The sequence below is a fragment of the Vipera ursinii genome, assembly GCF_947247035.1.
Source record: "Vipera ursinii genome assembly, chromosome: 1".
NCBI classification, from domain to species: domain Eukaryota; kingdom Metazoa; phylum Chordata; class Lepidosauria; order Squamata; family Viperidae; genus Vipera; species Vipera ursinii.
In genome coordinates, this window is record NC_139512.1 from 7,228,329 (window position 1) to 7,245,612 (window position 17,284).

Genomic DNA, 17,284 nt, shown 5'->3' on the forward strand with positions numbered 1-17,284 from the left:
GATTCCTTCCTCAGACCTCCTCTAAGTCCTCAATTATCCCTAGTGCATTTTAAATCCTATCAAAGCTATTTGATTTTCTTTCATAGTATAGTAACTACAAATTGTTTTGTTGACTGTCCTAAACTAAACTGTCAGAAGAGTAGCACAAAGTGTGTGTCCTTTACTCTTAGGAAAAATGGCATACTTTTTTATTAAATTTAATTATAACCTTCTAGCACAACATCAAGGTTCTCCGAAGGATTCCTTCCCTGATGCTTTATCATTTGTAAACCTATTTCATTTAATTAATTGCTTCAAAATCAGATAATGAATCCATAAATAAAGTTCTTTAATCCACTGACAGGGTCATTTGTCATCAGTTTTACTTCCAGCAGGACTCCTTATTCTTTTTGTGACATAATAGCAGAAACAAGATGCAAGGAGATTTAATTAGTTTCTATAAACAGTGCTTTTATTTTAAAAAGGGCGAAATTGCTCTCATTTAATAAGGGTAATAACCCATTATTCTTCTTATAAAAGATTAATCTTTCATGTGCCTTATGTTAATCTGTGTTAATTTTTGCTGTGCCCTAATTTTTAAGAAGTAAAATTGGAAAAGGGGAGGGACTCAAGCAAATATGCACAAAGGAAAGGATTTAAAATATCACCATGAGGTAATTCATGTCCTCATTTTAACTCATGCAAGAAAAATTATACCTTACTAATAGATTGTGTATTGGTTCAAATAAAGACACCCAGCAGTACATAAAGAGGTGAGTGATGGGAAGGAAAAAGCAGTCAGGCCAGATGGGTTGCTATTTGATACATTGGGGAGGAAAAATGTAAAGAATATTTCTAGGAAAGTGGAAATCAAAGCCATATTTGGCCAGTGCAGGAACTAAGTGCTAGGCTGTTGAACTTTGATATATCTGACTATTATGTTTTTAAAGATTTAAACTACAACATTTGAATTCATAAAACCATAAATGCCCACACTTTACTGGACATGTTGATTATTTTAAAGAGAAAAATGGAATAGCGATGACTTCTTAGTATGTTTCCTTTAGCTAAAACTATAGACAACAAAAATCCTAAAATCTGCTGGATTTTCTTTGCAGTCATGCTTATTTTTGTCTGTTACAGAACCCACTTTTATTGATATGGAACTTATACAGGAGAATGAAGCAGTCTCCGACTCTGACAGAATTTATGTGTTCTTCACGGAAACTGCTATTGAATTTGAGTTCTATGATAAGCTTCGGGTGTCACGAGTAGCTCAACTCTGCAAAGTGCGTGCTTGAATTCTTCATTTGCTTCTCTATTAGACTGTGAAAAATTGAGTCAGTGGAGATATTGGGCTGATAGGAAATGGTTCATATTTTCATTAAGGAAACAATTAGGAGAAATAAATTGTACTCCATCTCTTTAAGGAAGAAAATGTTTATTGATCCTGTCTTGAGACCACAATTTTTCCTTTTTGCTTCTGTATTAAGAGGAAAGAAGACAGGCAGGCAGATAGCTCTCAATTGGTTAACCATCAAGAGAAGTTTTAAAATTCTATAGAACTTACATATGTATATATAATGTTTCCCTACTCAAGATGTCCCAGTCTTGAAAATGTCTTAGTGTGGCAGTGTGAAGTGGTGATCCTTTTTTTCACCAACCTTAATACAAAACAGTGGAGTAATGCCACAATACAGAACTGAGACACTACGCCTAAAACCTGTACCAACTAAAGCACCAGGGCAAGCCTCTTTGCTTTGCTCAACAACTTGTCTCTGCAAATGCAGATAGGAATAACAGATTGCTGAAGGCCACTGCTTTGACATGGCATACCAGCTCCTAGAAGTGGGTTTTAAAGAAAGGGAAGTTTCACTTCTAATCCTGTATCAAAGGAACATTCACTTGGTCATTTGTTAAAGAGGAGTGAGCCTTTGAAGCTTTGCACAGGTTTATTATTTAAGGAATCAAACATCCATACATTTCAGTTCCAAATCAATTATGAATATTTTCTGTTGTGTTTATTATTTTCCCTGCTCATGGTTCTCTTGGTGAATCTTCTGGATCTATTACAGATTCATTTTTCAGTGGTGTTTATCCAGCTACATGATTTGTTTTCATAAAGCAATGAAATAATGTATTAATTCATAAAAAAACAAGTGTAGCATATTGGAACATTTTGCTAAGTAGCTTTGTAACAGGATTTATTCCCCCCCCCCCCCAGGGTGATCTTGGTGGAAAGCGAACATTAAAAAAAAGATGGACTTCATTTTTAAAATCTACCCTTCTCTGCTCTGTTCCTGAACTGCAATTCCAATTTAATATCCTTCATGATGTCTTTGTAGTCAAGAATTCAAACTGGCAGGAAACCATAATTTATGGGATTTTTACCCAGCAATGGTAAGAGTTCTTCTCCATAATGTCCCAAGACATTTTCAATCTCCCTCTTAAAATTAACCATGAAAGACAGGTGTATTGGAAGTATACCACATAGTTTAAGGCAAGATCTATAATCACTGGCAAATACAGATGCAAGTTAAGGTAAAGGTACAACATTTGATTCATTTATTCTTGCACTGTACTCTGGCATAAAGAATAAAAGGTCAAAATCACTCGGACTTGTGAACTCTTATAAAGCATTCAGGAGGCTTGAACTGGGAAATTTATTGCAGCAGCTAAACCAGTCCAATGGTCCTGAATTTTTTTAAAAAATGCTGAATTATCTTATGGCTGCCATATTGCTTCTGCTCAGATACTTTTGCAGCATCAATTCCCTAATTTTGTTTGGGAATACTGTTCTCAGTCATCACTAGAATGACATGGACAATAAAGAGCAAATGATTTAATTCATGTTTTGGTGACCTCGAGATTAAATTATTACGCATATGTAAAGTCATATTTTGAATTCTTGCTTATTAAACAAGCCATCGTTGCCAGATTGATACATTAAACCTAAATGAGGGTGGTTCATACAAAAAAAAAGCCAGAAATAAGCATACCATACTATGATTTCTCCCACAAATCCTGCTAATCTGTTCTATTATGGCAGGGGAAGATGTTCCTGGGAGAGATAGGCAAAAAATAACAGTATGTACACCTAGTATATACTCCCAGCAGGGTCACCTATGAACCTCATAGCACTTGCCCAGTTAATGTTTAATTATATTAAATTTTCTACTTTGACCTTCAAAGCTGCTTGACTCCTCCCTTTCAACCCCCAAAAAAGAACAGAAAAATTTCAACTCCATTCATTTAGAGACCTCTCCCCTATTACTAGCTGCTGGTGATGGCCTTCCAAGGCTAAAATAATTCTAGAAATAAATGGTAGCTCTACAAGCCAAAAATGTTAGCTCAGTCCTAGATTAGACCTTAACTCAAGTTTACCCAAATTGTAATGATGAGGTTAAACAGCAACTGAAATCTTGAAGTAAAAAAAAAACAGTAAGCTGCTTGGTTTCACTCCAAATCCAGCTGTGCTGCCTCGTTGTGGTGTATATGTGCATGTGTGCTTGTGTTCCTGGAAGAGATGAGGAAAGAGCACTGGAAAGATATGCCAAGAAAATTACAATGAAGAAATCATATAAAGTGATTGAGGATGTAGTGCTGGACGATTGACCTCTCAGGTCAGATGGCACTCAACTTGCTGCTGAGGAAGACCTGAGGATCTTTTGGGGTACCAGTAGTGTTTATGACACAGATGGAGTGATGGCGAACCTTTTAGAGACCGAGTGTCCAAACTGCAACCCAAAACCCACTTATGTATCATCAGGTGCTGGGTGGGCGTGTCCCATTGGGTGGGTGTGGCCAATTGGGTGGGCGTGGCTGTGGTGGTAATAGGAGACTAGGTGGGACTAAAAAGTTCAATCCATCAATTCCAACTTGTGTGATCTTTTTTTTTCCCGTGAGAAGTTGAAATTGGTTGATTGATTGAACCTTTTTTTTTTTGCACACGGTGGCGGACGCCTAAAGCAAAAAGGGTTTATAAAGCCCAGCTGAAGGCCTAGGACTGGGGCGACGGCATGTGTGCCCACAGAGAGGGCTCTGCGTGCCACCTGTGGCACACGTGCCATAGGTTCGCCACTATGGGATTAGGGCCTTCCAGGCCCCTAGTTGCTGATATTGCCATACAGGAAAAGAAAATTGAAATTCCAGCAGAAGTATGGAAAGTAACGTAATATGAAATGAAAGCTCAATACAATAAAAGATGAAATAAATCATCTATACATAGACAAATGGATCATAGAAGAAATCAATCCAGAGTCCTTGCTCAAGGTGGCACAAATAATCAGGCGTCAACTTATCACCTTTTGGACAAATTATGTGAAGATCTAGCTCTGGAGAAGTTTGTAATGTTGGAAAAGATGGAAGGAAAGAAGAGAAAAGAATAACCAGACTTCAAGATGATAGATTTAATTAGAACAGCAATAGGCTAGAACAAGGGTCCCCAATCCATGGTCTGTGGACCAGCACTGGGCCATGGCAGGCCAGCAACTGGGCCATGAAAGCAAGTGAAGCCCCATCCGTGGGATGCAGGCAGCGTGCAAAACCACACCCCCTCTGGACCACAGAAACCAGTCCCTGGTGCCCAAAAGGTTGGGGGCAACCAAATTAGAAGAACTGAAGGGCCTTTGATCACATTAAATATTGCCATAACATTTGATTTATTGACATAGTAATATGGCCAACAAGTAAGTGACTTATTATTTTCTATAATGGAGAAATGTACAGAAATTTGAGCTAATGTTTTGCAAGCTGTTATCCACTTTCTTAGGCTAAGAAACCCATAACGCACCTTTAATTCCTTTATGTTATTTTACTATTTATTCCTCTTACATTCAAGTGGCAAGTTGAGGCTTTTACCTAATGCTTTTTGGAAAGATACAGAAGATGTAGAATATGTTATCAGGCTTAGTCACTCTTTGCTGCATGCAGCAATACCTCTGGCAGTAAGGACAATACCAGTTAATTTTGACTCATTTTGGCCAATATGCCAAAGGGCAGTTTTACCTTCAACATGTTCACATTATGCCATTGGAGCACAGAATATGTTTGCTATATTTCTGCATTAAGATAGATAATTTCCCGCTTTCAAAAAGAGAAAGAATGCAGAATTCGAATTTGCAGAATTCTATTTTGTTCTTTATTTAAGGGGAAAGTTGGATATTTCAGCTGTTTGTGCATTCCGGATGGAGACAATTCAAGATATGTTTCTGAAAGGAAGCTACAAAGGTCCTGTTGCTTTGGAAAATTCCCATATGAAATGGGTGGTGTACAGGGGAGATGTTCCAAGTCCTCGCCCTGGGGCTGTAAGTCTCAATTTCTCTTGTTGAATAGGCATTTCCTTGATGAGCATGAATATGGTTTGGTCTCAAGACAGGGAGGTTTGAATTTATTCAAAATATTGTTCATACCCTGAAGGCTAACATATTTAAGTAACAGATGCTGCTACCAGCAGATTAAGTGTACTTTTCATTTGGCTCTGCCGTTTCTTAATCAAAACTACGAGCAGAGATCTCACAAAGCATGTATAGGGTAAAACTCTTTGACAGGAATGACATTATAGCACAAAACATTTTAAATATTTAAGTATTTACGAATAATATTGAATAATATGTGGTAATTACACTGAACTTAACTCCTCAACTGAACCCAGTCCCAGACTGTACCATGTGTTAAGCTATCAAGTGTCTATTACATAATTCCTTATCTATATCTCCTCTTGCTAAGTAGTAATAGCTGATTTTCTAAATAAACTGAATACACAACCCACTTGTTCATTATTTTACAGTGTGCCAATGTTTCTGCTCTACACTTGGGGTACACCTCTTCAATTGACTTGCCAGACAAAGTTCTCCAGTTTGCCCGAGACCACCCTTTACTGGACAGTATTGTGAACTCAGTTGGTCTTCAGCCTGTCTTCCTGAAAAGGGGTACCAAGTACACACAACTCATAATAAGCCAAGCCACTGACTTAGATAATGTCACATATGACATCTTTTTCCTAGGGACAGGTAAATCACTTACTGTGTGCTTCCACAGTACTTTTTTTTTAATGCTATCTTGTCAGCTTTCAATAATTTTTAGGTGTTTTAAAGCAAGGAACAGTAAATAACTCTAGTCCACCTTTGGACTAGCACACCATACCCATAATATATTTTTGGTTTCCTAGTGATATCTTATAGAAAATATAGATCAAGTCTTTGCTCCCCATAATGTATTTTCCAGTTGATCCTGTTGTAATAGTATGTGGGAATGACTTCAGGAGGGAGAGCCACAGACAACCAGCATGTAAATGATATCTTAGCCCATGGAAATGGAGATGGTGCCAGAAATGTTTCAGAGAAGATCCCTCCCTAGTGTTCCAGAGGGTAGAAGAGAAGGAGGGGAGAAATTTCAGTCTTACAACATTCGATTAATCTAATCTTTGTGCTTCTTCTCCGGACTACTCTACCTTACAGGGTTAACATCTATTTATACCCCCATGAGGATCTGAGAAACTTGAATGTTTGGACAAACCCATTCCCTGGTCATCATTATGACTAGAATTTTGCTATTTGATTGACTAGAAATTTGTCACCAGGTTTGCTTTACCCCAATTTATTGACTTCTTGTTGTTAGTTGCGAAGTCGTGTCCGACCCATCACGACCCCATGGACAACGTTCCTCCAGGCCTTCCTGTCCTCTACCATCTTCTGGAATCCGTTTAGGCTCACGCCTACTGCTTCAGTGACTCCATCCAGCCACCTCATTCTCTGTCGTCCCATTCTTCTCTTGCCCTCAACCTTTCCCAGCGTTAGGCTCTTCTCCAGTGAGTCCTTCCTTCTCATTAGGTGGCCAAAGGATTTGAGTTTCAACTTCAGGATCTGGCCTTCCAAAGAGCAGTCAGGGTTGATCTCCTTTAGGACTGACCGGTTTGAACGCCTTGCAGTTCAAGGGACTCGCAGGACTAGCCAGACAAAATAACTAAGCTCTAATATTAAAGAAATACAATTTGGGTCATGAGTTTTTAACACATCTGTAAAACATAAAGCAACTAAGGTTGAACTGTGTTTTATTTTATACAGATAAGGGCTATTTGCATAAAGCTCTCAATTGTCATGGAGAAATTATTATTTTGGAAGAAATACAGCTGTTTCCATCAGCAGAGCCTGTACAGATACTCAAACTAGCCTCTCTAAAGGTACAACACTGCCCTGGTCTATTCAGCATGACACCCTTCCCTTCTGCATCATTCCATTGTGTACTTTTGGATTTATCTATTCAAATGGTTTTTTAATATCATTTAGGAGAAAAGATAACCATTTAGTGCTGTCTTTCCAGGGCCTGTTGTATGCCAGTTCTCCTTCCCAGCTAGTACAGCTCCCTGTTGCAATTTGCAGCTGGTATAAACAATGCTTTGATTGTATCTTGGCAAGAGATCCCTACTGTGCATGGTCCCTCTCTCTTCACCGTTGTGTCCTCCTGGCTAACCACCTTGAGCATTCACAGTGAGTAATATAATCAATTAGACAAGTAATGAGACTTGATTCAGATTTTAAAATGTATACATTAGTGCTCTACATTTTTAATCTTTCGTTTTCTTTGAAGCTTTGTCTGAATTGGCTTGCAACAGAATAAAACAAATCAAAGAAACTGCCCACTATTGTCTGTTTTTGCTGCGTCTATTTTTGGTGAAATTGTTCATTTTCTTTCTTCAGGAAGTGGTGAAGCTAGCTCCTTGTAGGTATTTTTTCCTCCTGGCTGATAACTGAGGAGCTACTTGCAATGGAAGCTTCAGCCAGCCTTTGTACTACTGAGGATTCTAATATTTTTTGCCAGTGGAATTGGCGTTCCGATTGAATCCCCCCCACTTCTTTATCTCTGAGGAGGCTTTTTCAACTTTTATTGTAGGAGAGAATTCTGAATAGGGGAACAAGTTCAAATTTTTTTTAGATGGCTTTAAACGAATGCTGAAGTTGTTTCCCCCCTATCTGCTTTTGGGGTGGGGAACCAGTACAGGATGTGACCATGAAAAAAAAGGAGTTTTATTAGAACCTCCAGGTCCTGCAGAGGACAGGGCAGAATAGCTAAGGAGCCTTTCACAACCCTCCCCAAGTCACAAAATACTTCACTGATACAATGATTTAAGGATAAATCAAGGAGAGAACCCAACCTAGAAATAAGGAGAGATTTCCTGACAGTTAGAACAATTACCTTGGCTTCAGAAGGTATGGATGGGTGCTCCATCACTGGAGGTTTTTAAGAAGGGATTGGACAATCATTTATCTGAAATGGTAGGGTCTCCAGCTTGAGGAGAAGGCCTCCAAGATCCCTTCCAGCTGTTATTCTATTAGTTATTCTATTCTATTAGTGTTTCCCATTTGAAAAGAGCATGTTTTGCACTGGATGAATAAGTCCCTGAAAAGGATGGGAGGTTAAGAGAATTTCAACACAACCTATGTTGCTTGGTAATGTTGTTTAGACTGCAAGCGTTATGCTGAACTCTGACCATAGTAAAGGTTTGATTTCATTTGGGACTGAGGTCAGTTCTTTTATCCTTTAATGCTGGGTTATTTTATGATACAGTATTGTCTCAGCCCATCCATTGGTTGGCGTATTGTGCAAACGAGCCTTCAAATATGTCTGGAGATTGCGAGGACAAAAAGGTGTAGACTTAATCCCAACAAAAAATGGAGAGCTTTGAAGAAGGAAACCCTCAGATTCCATACTTTCCCGTGCAGAGCTGGTTTGTAATATCTGAGTTCTCCTAGACTCAGCTCATCCTTAAAAACAGACAAAAGCCCTGGCTAGGAGAGTCTTTACACAGATCCGTCTGGTATATGACAAGATTTTCCTGAGTCAGGAGGTTTTGTTCGCTGTAAATTATGCCTTGAACATCTCCCAATTATCACTCAGATGTGATATAATGAGTTGAGCGATTAGGCACAACGATTTGACAAAGTTGCATGGATATCCATGGTTATCCCTGTTGTAGCCATTGCAAGCATTCAACTAGCCCCATTGTCTCCAACTGTCTAGTGAGGAGGGGCCAAAATCATTGTCCAGCCTTTGTCTTTTCCTTGCAGTGCTGGTGTTAATGATGAGGCTTCAACATTGAAGCCCAGTATGTGAGCTTGAGGCAGTAAGATAGCTTGTCAGCTGCAGGGAGAGGGAAATGCCCTGGAAACGGGATGGGTATTGGTTACTTAGCAGAAAAACTAGGATAGGTATAATGTGAAACCCATGCAAAAGTGCCAGCTACAAATGGTACATCCCATCTTCTATCTAGTTTATGCCACTGAAGCAAATTTTTCTTAGCCTCTCTTTGTAGGATAGTTTCTGATCGCTGCTATTCTCAGACTTCTTTCTCTGCATTTCAAGTAGAAAGAAGATTTTTAAGAGAAGATTTCTGTCCACTTTGAATGTTTTTGAATATCTCTATGAAGTAGTTTATATAATTTCTTTCTTCTTTTGTTAAGAGATCTAATCCAGAGCATCAAGAATGGTGATATCTACAGGTGTCCTGAAGTAGGTAGGGGAATTTTTTTAAAAAAATATTCTCATGGCAACATATATTTTCTAAACAGTGACTATTGTTTAGTTACAAAATGGTTGCTATAATAAGATAAATTGCACCATACAACTATTCCAAGTTTATGTGAACCATTTAATATTAAATGCTATAATCCATCCTCATTTACTCAAAGTTGAATTGTTTAAGGTGGATTTATCACTTTCGCTGTATAGGTAATTTCATTATTTAAACCAATTTTAACCAAAGCTAAAGGACACATTGGTAACAGTTTCTCCATAACCTTGGGCAGTTTCTGGGCCTTTAGTGTCTAAATAGGATACACTGCTGACAACTACCATGCCTGCTTTCTCTTAAACAAATACATGATTAGTACTCTAGTCCATGCTGATCTGGAAGCTGCCATTTAAATTTTCCATGATGTCTATAATGTAACATCATTCTAATATACTGTGAAAAATTTAAATTGATCACTCTCGGACTCAGCTATCTAACGATTCTTGGATTAGAGGGTGTATTACCAAGAACCCTCTTGATAATATGCCCTCTATCCAGTTTTTTAATATATTTGTAAACATTCAACCATTGTCTGGATGCCACATAATGAGCTTGAAGAAAAAATGCAGAATACTCTAAATTTTACAAAGAGATTGGGAGTGCAACTAATAGAAAGTATTGTCATATGTCACTAGTTGGCAGGAGAAAAGCTCTTTAGACAAAATTAGGTGAATTAAAACTTTTAATTACAGGTAGTGCTTGTTTAACAACTGCCTCATTTAGCAACTATTCAATTACAACAATAACTGAATAAAGTAATTTTATGTCCAATCCTTGCATCTACAATTTTCGCAGCTCTATAAAGCAATGAACAGCTGGAATAAGATCATAAGCATAGTCACTGTTTCACTTAGCAATCACTTTGCCTAATGACCACATTGTATGTCTCAATCATGGTCGCTTAAATGAGGACAGCCTATATTACTTATGCATTGAAATAAATGTAGAGAAGAAACAGAAAAAGTGGTAATCTAACATGGCTTTAAAGAAAAAAAAAGCCTATCCTATATAAACAAGTATTCAGATTGTGATCTGATGCAACAAATGTGCCGTGAATTTAAGGGCATAAAAGATAGCATCATTTGCATATCTTTGTAACTGTTATTAAAAATTTAAAAAAGAAAGATAAACATTAATGCAAATCAATATAAAATAAAGAAGAAGAAAAAGAAGAAATCAAAGAAAAGCCAAAAATGCCAGAAAGGAAAATAAAAGAAAAATAAAAAAGAAAAGGATACAAACTTCAGATATTCTCCACAGCAATTATAATTATATTTTAAAATCTCTAAAGTTACACCATGAACCTCTTTTCTGTAATATGTCCTATCTAATTTTCAAAACCATATGCTTATTTTTTTCATTTTTACACCATAATTGTTTCCAGTCACCAATAAATATAGACGTCTTTTCTCTAATTTATCCATTTCAGTAAGATCTGTTAGTTTCACAAACCATTCCTCCATAGTGAATATTGTCAAATCTTTTTTTGTTCACACAATCTTGCTACAATAATCATATATTGAAATAATCTTCCATGACCCCAAGCATCACAAATCCAATATTTTTTAGTTTTTTAAAATATACACCAAGCATGATAGAATGTCCTTTTATGTTGTTCACATTTCCAATATAGATATGAAATAGTTTTATACATTTTAGTTAATTTCTCTGGTGTGATGTACCAACTATATAAATTTATAAACATTCCCTTTAAGAACATAACATAATGTAAATTTCAACCCTTTTGCCACTGATTCATCTGTATGTCATAACCAGAATTCTTAGCCAACTTTATCATAGAGTCTTTAATCTGTTCTTCCTGTTTCAAATTTCAATAAAAGTTTATACCTTTTAGCAATTACATGTTCATGATCACAGTGCACAATTGTACTTCAAACTCTGCTTTCCTAATATACCTTAAGCTTTTTTTATTCATTTTGAATCTTTTTGATAATTTTAAATGATATAACTATATCCCTCTGCTATTAGTTGCTCTCTTGATTTTATCTTAAATTCCGCTTGATGGTTTTCCAATAATTCCTAGTATGTCAACCATTTGTCTTTGCCTCCTTTTCTCTTCTGTGATATGCTTCTTGAGTGGATACTGACAACCAATGGCTTTATTATTTCTTCCATATTCTCATATAACTTGAATATGTGCAGGCACATGCACAAACCACTGCAGATGATCTGGAGTTAGGCTAATGCATTGGGATCACCTTGCTATTTGACTTTGCCTGGCAACAGTAATGTCAGAGGTGGATGTGCAGCAGCAAAACATCTCTCCTCCAAATATGGTATTTCTCCATAGTAACTACAATAATGGTTTCTTCTTCCCTCTCCCTATTGCGCAGATATGGATAAATGTTTCTCCACAGACCCATGGAACTGTTTCATTGGACCTGAATTCTTTCCAACATAAAGATCATAACTACATTTTTCTATCTTGTCACTCATGAGCACTATGCCATCCTGTCCCAATAATTTCATAGCACACAGTGTAACTGAAAAGGTTTTCTAGTCTAAACCATTTATCCATTGCTAAAAACAGCAGTAGAGACAACCGTGGTGGGTCTTAATATAGGATAGCAATTCACTGAAAGACTCGGGAGAGTTGTTGCCTGCTTGTTTAAGTGCTTTCATCTCCTTTTCAACCCAGCAGAGGATGTCTTGTGATTTTTCCCAGAGATACACTGAAAGTCTTGCAGTTTGTATGCGTGTGAGTCTAAAACGTTGTTTCTCTGAGCTTAAATTATTCGATTAAACAGGCATGCTGTTGTTGGATATAAATTGTCTTGACTTTGGGGAGTTGATTGAAGACAGGGACAAGCAGCACTCCTTTTTCCTTTTGGGGTCATCTTCTCTGAAGTACTACTTCTTCATTTTTTAACCTTGGGCTGAACCCAGGGAATTCCTACATGAGCATCCGCAGAAGCAGCACATTGGCTGATACCAAAATCCCTGGCACTGAGAGAAGCTGGTATCAGATTGCAAATATTAAAGAGCTGAAAACACATTAAAATTTTTTTTAAAAACCCGAAGCACCATGCAACACATTTTAAACAGCCCTTTCAAAGCACACGACACAGAGGCGAATGGGAGCTAGAACCTCTTTAACTTTTTTTCCTCTGACAACTGCTACGTAAAATTAAAGCCATTTATTTGTAAGAAGATCCTTCATATTGGATATCTCTATAGTAAAGGTAAAGGTAAAGGTTCCCCCGCACATGCGTGCTAGTCGTTTCCGACTCTAGGGGCTGGTGCTCATCTCCGTTTCAAAGCCGAAGAGCCAGCGCTTGTCCGAGGACGTCTCCGTGGTCATGTGGCCGGCATGACTAGACGCCAAAGGCGCACGGAATGCTGTTACCTTCCCACCATAGTGGTCCCTATTTTTCTACTTGCCTTTTTACGTGCTTTTGAACTGCTAGGTTGGCAGAAGCTGGGACGAGTAACAGGCGCTCACTCTGTTACGCGGCACTCGGGATTTGACCCGCCAAACTGCCGACCATCTGGTCGACAAGCTCAGCGTCCTAACCCACTGAGCCATCTCTATGCAGGATCCCAAATGTGTATAATTTACCAGTGTCTTACTGTATTTATTATCTAAAATGTTAATACCATATGTCCCCTTCCATTAGTGGCAATACAGATCGTGTGACAGGTAGCTAGTACAGACAGTAAAGAAGAGGTTGGCATAGTTCCTAGCACGAGGCAGGAAGCTATAAGCTGACCACCAAGCCTTCTTGCTTTTCAGAAAAGAAAATCAGAAGCTACCCTGTCAACCTTGGCAGCAGCCCTCATCTTAACTGCGAACCTTTATCCAACATAGCCAATCTCCTCTGGATGTTTAACAAGAGCCGCTTGCGGGAAGAAGAGGCCAAATATCTCATCCATACAAAAGGACTGGTTGTCTTTAATGTAACAATTACCGATACTGGGCTTTATGAATGTCATTCTGTTGAAGCCGTCAGTGGGAGAAATTTTCGTGTAACAGTAGCTGTCTACCTCCTTCAGCCCCAGCCAGAGAAAACTTTCTACAGTCCTAAGTGTGACTTGTCAAACCAGCTGTGTTCTGAAATAGCCGGTCCAAAGAGCAAACCTTTGGGAGGCCCAGAGACAGAGAACCCAAAGCAAGCACCATCCAGAAGAATCCAGAGTTCGTTGTTCAGTCTAATAAGTGTGGGGTCTGTCTTTGCCCTCCTTTTCTTCCTTCTGCTTTCTTGGAATATTTACAAGGGCTATATCTCCCTGCCCTGGACCTCCATACTTAAATCATCAGCAGATGAATCGGCAAGTGCAGAAATGAGTCTGGAGCATGTAGACCTTACTCAGACAAGCTCAACCTCACAAACAATGACCATCTCCACTGGCAAATCAAGCCCATTGATGTCTTCCTCCAAAGTGGATTGCCCTATAAAAATGAAGCCAAGCATTAACTCCACTAAAATCTGTAGTTCTTCAAATTGTCTGGTCATGGATGAAACCAAAATTCCAGATAAAAACCCTGAAATACAAGATTGCTCCAAGGGAAGTTGTTCAACGCCTCTTTGATCCCACAAACTAGTTGCTATGTACAGAAACACTTTTTTTAAAAAAAAAAAAAAAGTGTTGTTCAATTTCTAAATGGATCATCATTTTCTTCCTGTCATTTTCAGGGGGGTTCTGAAAAATAAATCTCTTGAATTTTTTTTAATCAAGCCTTATTTTTTCTCCATATTTTTCCCATATTTTCAGAACACTGTAGGGAAATGCCACCATCAGCAAATTATAAATACTTCTCATTTCTAATTCTTAAAATTAGTATAACTATTTTAAACTGAGAAGTATTATGTATGGATTCCAGGATGTTTGTAAACAGCATTTTCTGTTTACACTAGACAAACCATTTGTTTAAAGATGGGATTGTATTTTCCATTGTTGTACAAATTCCATTTGTAATCACATGTGAGTTTTACAATACTATGAGATGACACATTTCTATGGCTAAATTTCAAGAATTGCACTGGTCCATAGGACACTCTGCCATTGTAGTGATTGCTTTCCAGGATTCTGGCTAATTAAAACTAGCAAGTGTTCTTGCATCTGAGATTTCATTTTAAAATGTGTAAGAATAAGAATGATCTGCCCTTTTGAGAAAAGCCGCTTTTCATACTTATTTCTGAGTCACGAATTTGCAGCAAGCCTCTGAAATGGAAGAAACGGTGACTCCTTTAAATATGCCAAAATAATCTTTCTCGAAGCGGTGTTTTTGTTCCAGTAATGGAGCCAGTTAAGCCAGATGTTGAAAAGCAGTAAAATTGTCCACTTGGTGACTGGCAGTGAGTAACTCAGACCAATGATTTTTCCAGGAGTACATCAGGCACTCTTCTCTGAGAGCGCATCGTTCTGTTTTGGGAACAACTCAGGGAACTAATGGTACCTAATGCAGAAATAGAGCAGAATTGTCTACCTTCTCCAAGTGAAGGCTGATTGGAAGGAGATATGCTTGAAGCATAAATCAAGCAGAGATTCAGCAGGCAGGCTGCTGAGCATCTCTTGAAGAAGGTATCCTTGAATATTTAGTTCTTCTGGCAGACTAGCCACTCTAGCAACTGGAATGAGAAAGCTACAATGAGAAATGTAGGTGTTATTCAAAAGTATGATCAGATAAAAATTCTGCAAATGTCACGACATCCTGGGTTTACCTTGGATCTAAAACGACACGACCTTTCCTTGTTTTAGCTTCACTTTCGCTGTCCTTTCATTACCACTGGCAACAGAAGGCTAAACTTTTACGTTTTGAAGGGACATTTTGAAAAGTAGAGCACACAAGCATCCTCAACGTGCTGGCAATCGGCTATCTAATATCGACAGCCTTTTTTAGAAACTAATTATCTGGCACAAGGCGGCTTATTTTAATTGGGCCGAAAGAAATAGGAGAGGAATGTTGGCGGGATCACTTTGGCTATTGTGTCTTGTTCATCTAAGGCGCATCCTTGAAACTTGCAGTTGGAAATGTAAAGGGGCAATTTATTTGGAGCACTAATTACTCAGCTGTTCACAAATTTCCACATGAAGTTCTCACTTGAGACTTGTGACTCACAGGCTTGAGATGTTGTACTCAAACAGAAGGTTGGGTTCAGGTCTCACTGTAATCCATGCTCCTTGAAGGCAGGGCAAGGTAAGGCAAGGCGTAGCTCGCTGATAGCCTGGTTGAGATTGTGGTGTATCCACTGAAATGAAAACAAAAGAGAATCTTCCCCAATCTGGCACTCTCCAAATTACTAGCTCCCATAAGGCCTAGTAATTAAGTAATTAAGTCAGACTGTTTGAAAATAATGCAATTGTCCTACGTATTAGGAAAAATCTTTCATCATCCTAAAGTCTTTCTTAGGAAAAACTGGGGGAAAGCTGATGTGCTCCAATATTTAGTTTCCAACAGTAGCCAGTCAGTAGTAAAGTCATTAACCAAATTATGGAAGAAATCAGCAGGTGTGCTACCTGTCCTCATTATCTTGTTCTTGTCCATAGACAAGCTTTTTTTGTTAATGATTATGATGATATCCACTGATTTAATCTTAAACTGCCCATCTCGTTCAGGTATCTCATGCATGGTATCTCATGCATCATCCAACAATAAACAGGTATCCTGCAAAGCTGACAAGCTAGCCACAAAAGCAACAGTTAACTCTTGTTCCAGACAAAAATGAGCCGTTGCTTGTTTCTACAGCTTGGTATCTTGCCTTTGAATATGGTTGGGCCAAGGCCAGATGACCATGAAGAAATGTCAGGTCACCTCAGTCATCAGACATAGAGCTGGGATAAGTAGAAAACAGCAGAAGGCTTTTAAAAGAACAGATTCTGTGGCCTGCTGCCCCCAGGTAATTGGAGAATGATGTCCTAGTGTCTGTCTTAAGGTAACTGCCAGTCCAGTTGGCTTTTATTTATAGAGGTGTGTTTTCCTGGATGGACCATCTTCTCCATAGCAAACAACAACATTTCATGCCCGGTCATGACTTGTCTTTTCCCTCTAATTACCATGGTTGGGTAGAGACAGGATCCAGAAGGACCGTTGTGTTTTCATCTTATTTCAGATACAACTTAGTATTGAATACATTATCTACAAATCAACAGCATGGATGGGTTCTTATTCTCTCCAGCTTCCTGGGAGCGCTGATCAATCGGTATGCTAGAGAAAAAATATTTAATTAAATTTATTTGCCACCCATCTTGTTGAATGTTCTGCGCCTGAGCTGGCTGGATAGCATTGTTTAAAAAGATGGTAAAAATTGCGGCGATTCCATTCTGTGAGAAAAGTTATAGTAAATTAAATATATTTAGTTTGCTAAAGTTGGCCAGTTATTTGAAGAATCTCACACTGGGGGAAAAAAAATCTGTATTTCTTGCTCTAGAAAACAGAATCCCGACTAATGGCTTCTAATTACAATAAAGGCTTTTTTAATCTTTATTCCTATGGGCTGTTCCAACGGTGCATAAGAACACGTTAGATTCCCTACCTGAGAGATTGGTAGGCAGCAGTTAATCAGGACTTCTTGGAATAAGCCAACTTCAAGCTCTTTTCCAATTCTGTGATTCCTAATACTAGATTTTTAAACAATGGCTTCAGTTCGAACTATGACAGCCGTGCCGGGCCAGGGCCAATTCTCTAGTCTTGTAGCAACTTTCCTCTGTCCATCGGATATTTGACACGTTTGAAAAGGTTTGAATTCTAGGACAGCGTTTCCCAACCTTAGGAAC

At 38.3% G+C, this 17,284-nt stretch overlaps 1 protein-coding gene across 1 annotated transcript in view; it reads left to right on the forward strand.

The window, feature by feature from the left end:
* LOC310640924 (semaphorin-4E-like) overlaps window positions 1–14,098 on the forward strand; it is a gene marked incomplete at both ends in the record, with an annotated part of 35,965 nt that extends 21,867 nt beyond the window's left edge. Inside the window, 8 exons of the mRNA XM_083363508.1 lie at window positions 1,123–1,268; window positions 2,312–2,379; window positions 5,129–5,285; window positions 5,768–5,990; window positions 7,044–7,159; window positions 7,300–7,466; window positions 9,438–9,490; window positions 13,302–14,098. Coding sequence (XP_083219634.1) covers window positions 1,123–1,268; window positions 2,312–2,379; window positions 5,129–5,285; window positions 5,768–5,990; window positions 7,044–7,159; window positions 7,300–7,466; window positions 9,438–9,490; window positions 13,302–14,098 — 1,727 coding nt within the window. The remainder of the gene's footprint in view (window positions 1–1,122; window positions 1,269–2,311; window positions 2,380–5,128; window positions 5,286–5,767; window positions 5,991–7,043; window positions 7,160–7,299; window positions 7,467–9,437; window positions 9,491–13,301) is intronic.
* Window positions 14,099–17,284: the final 3,186 nt, after the last annotated feature.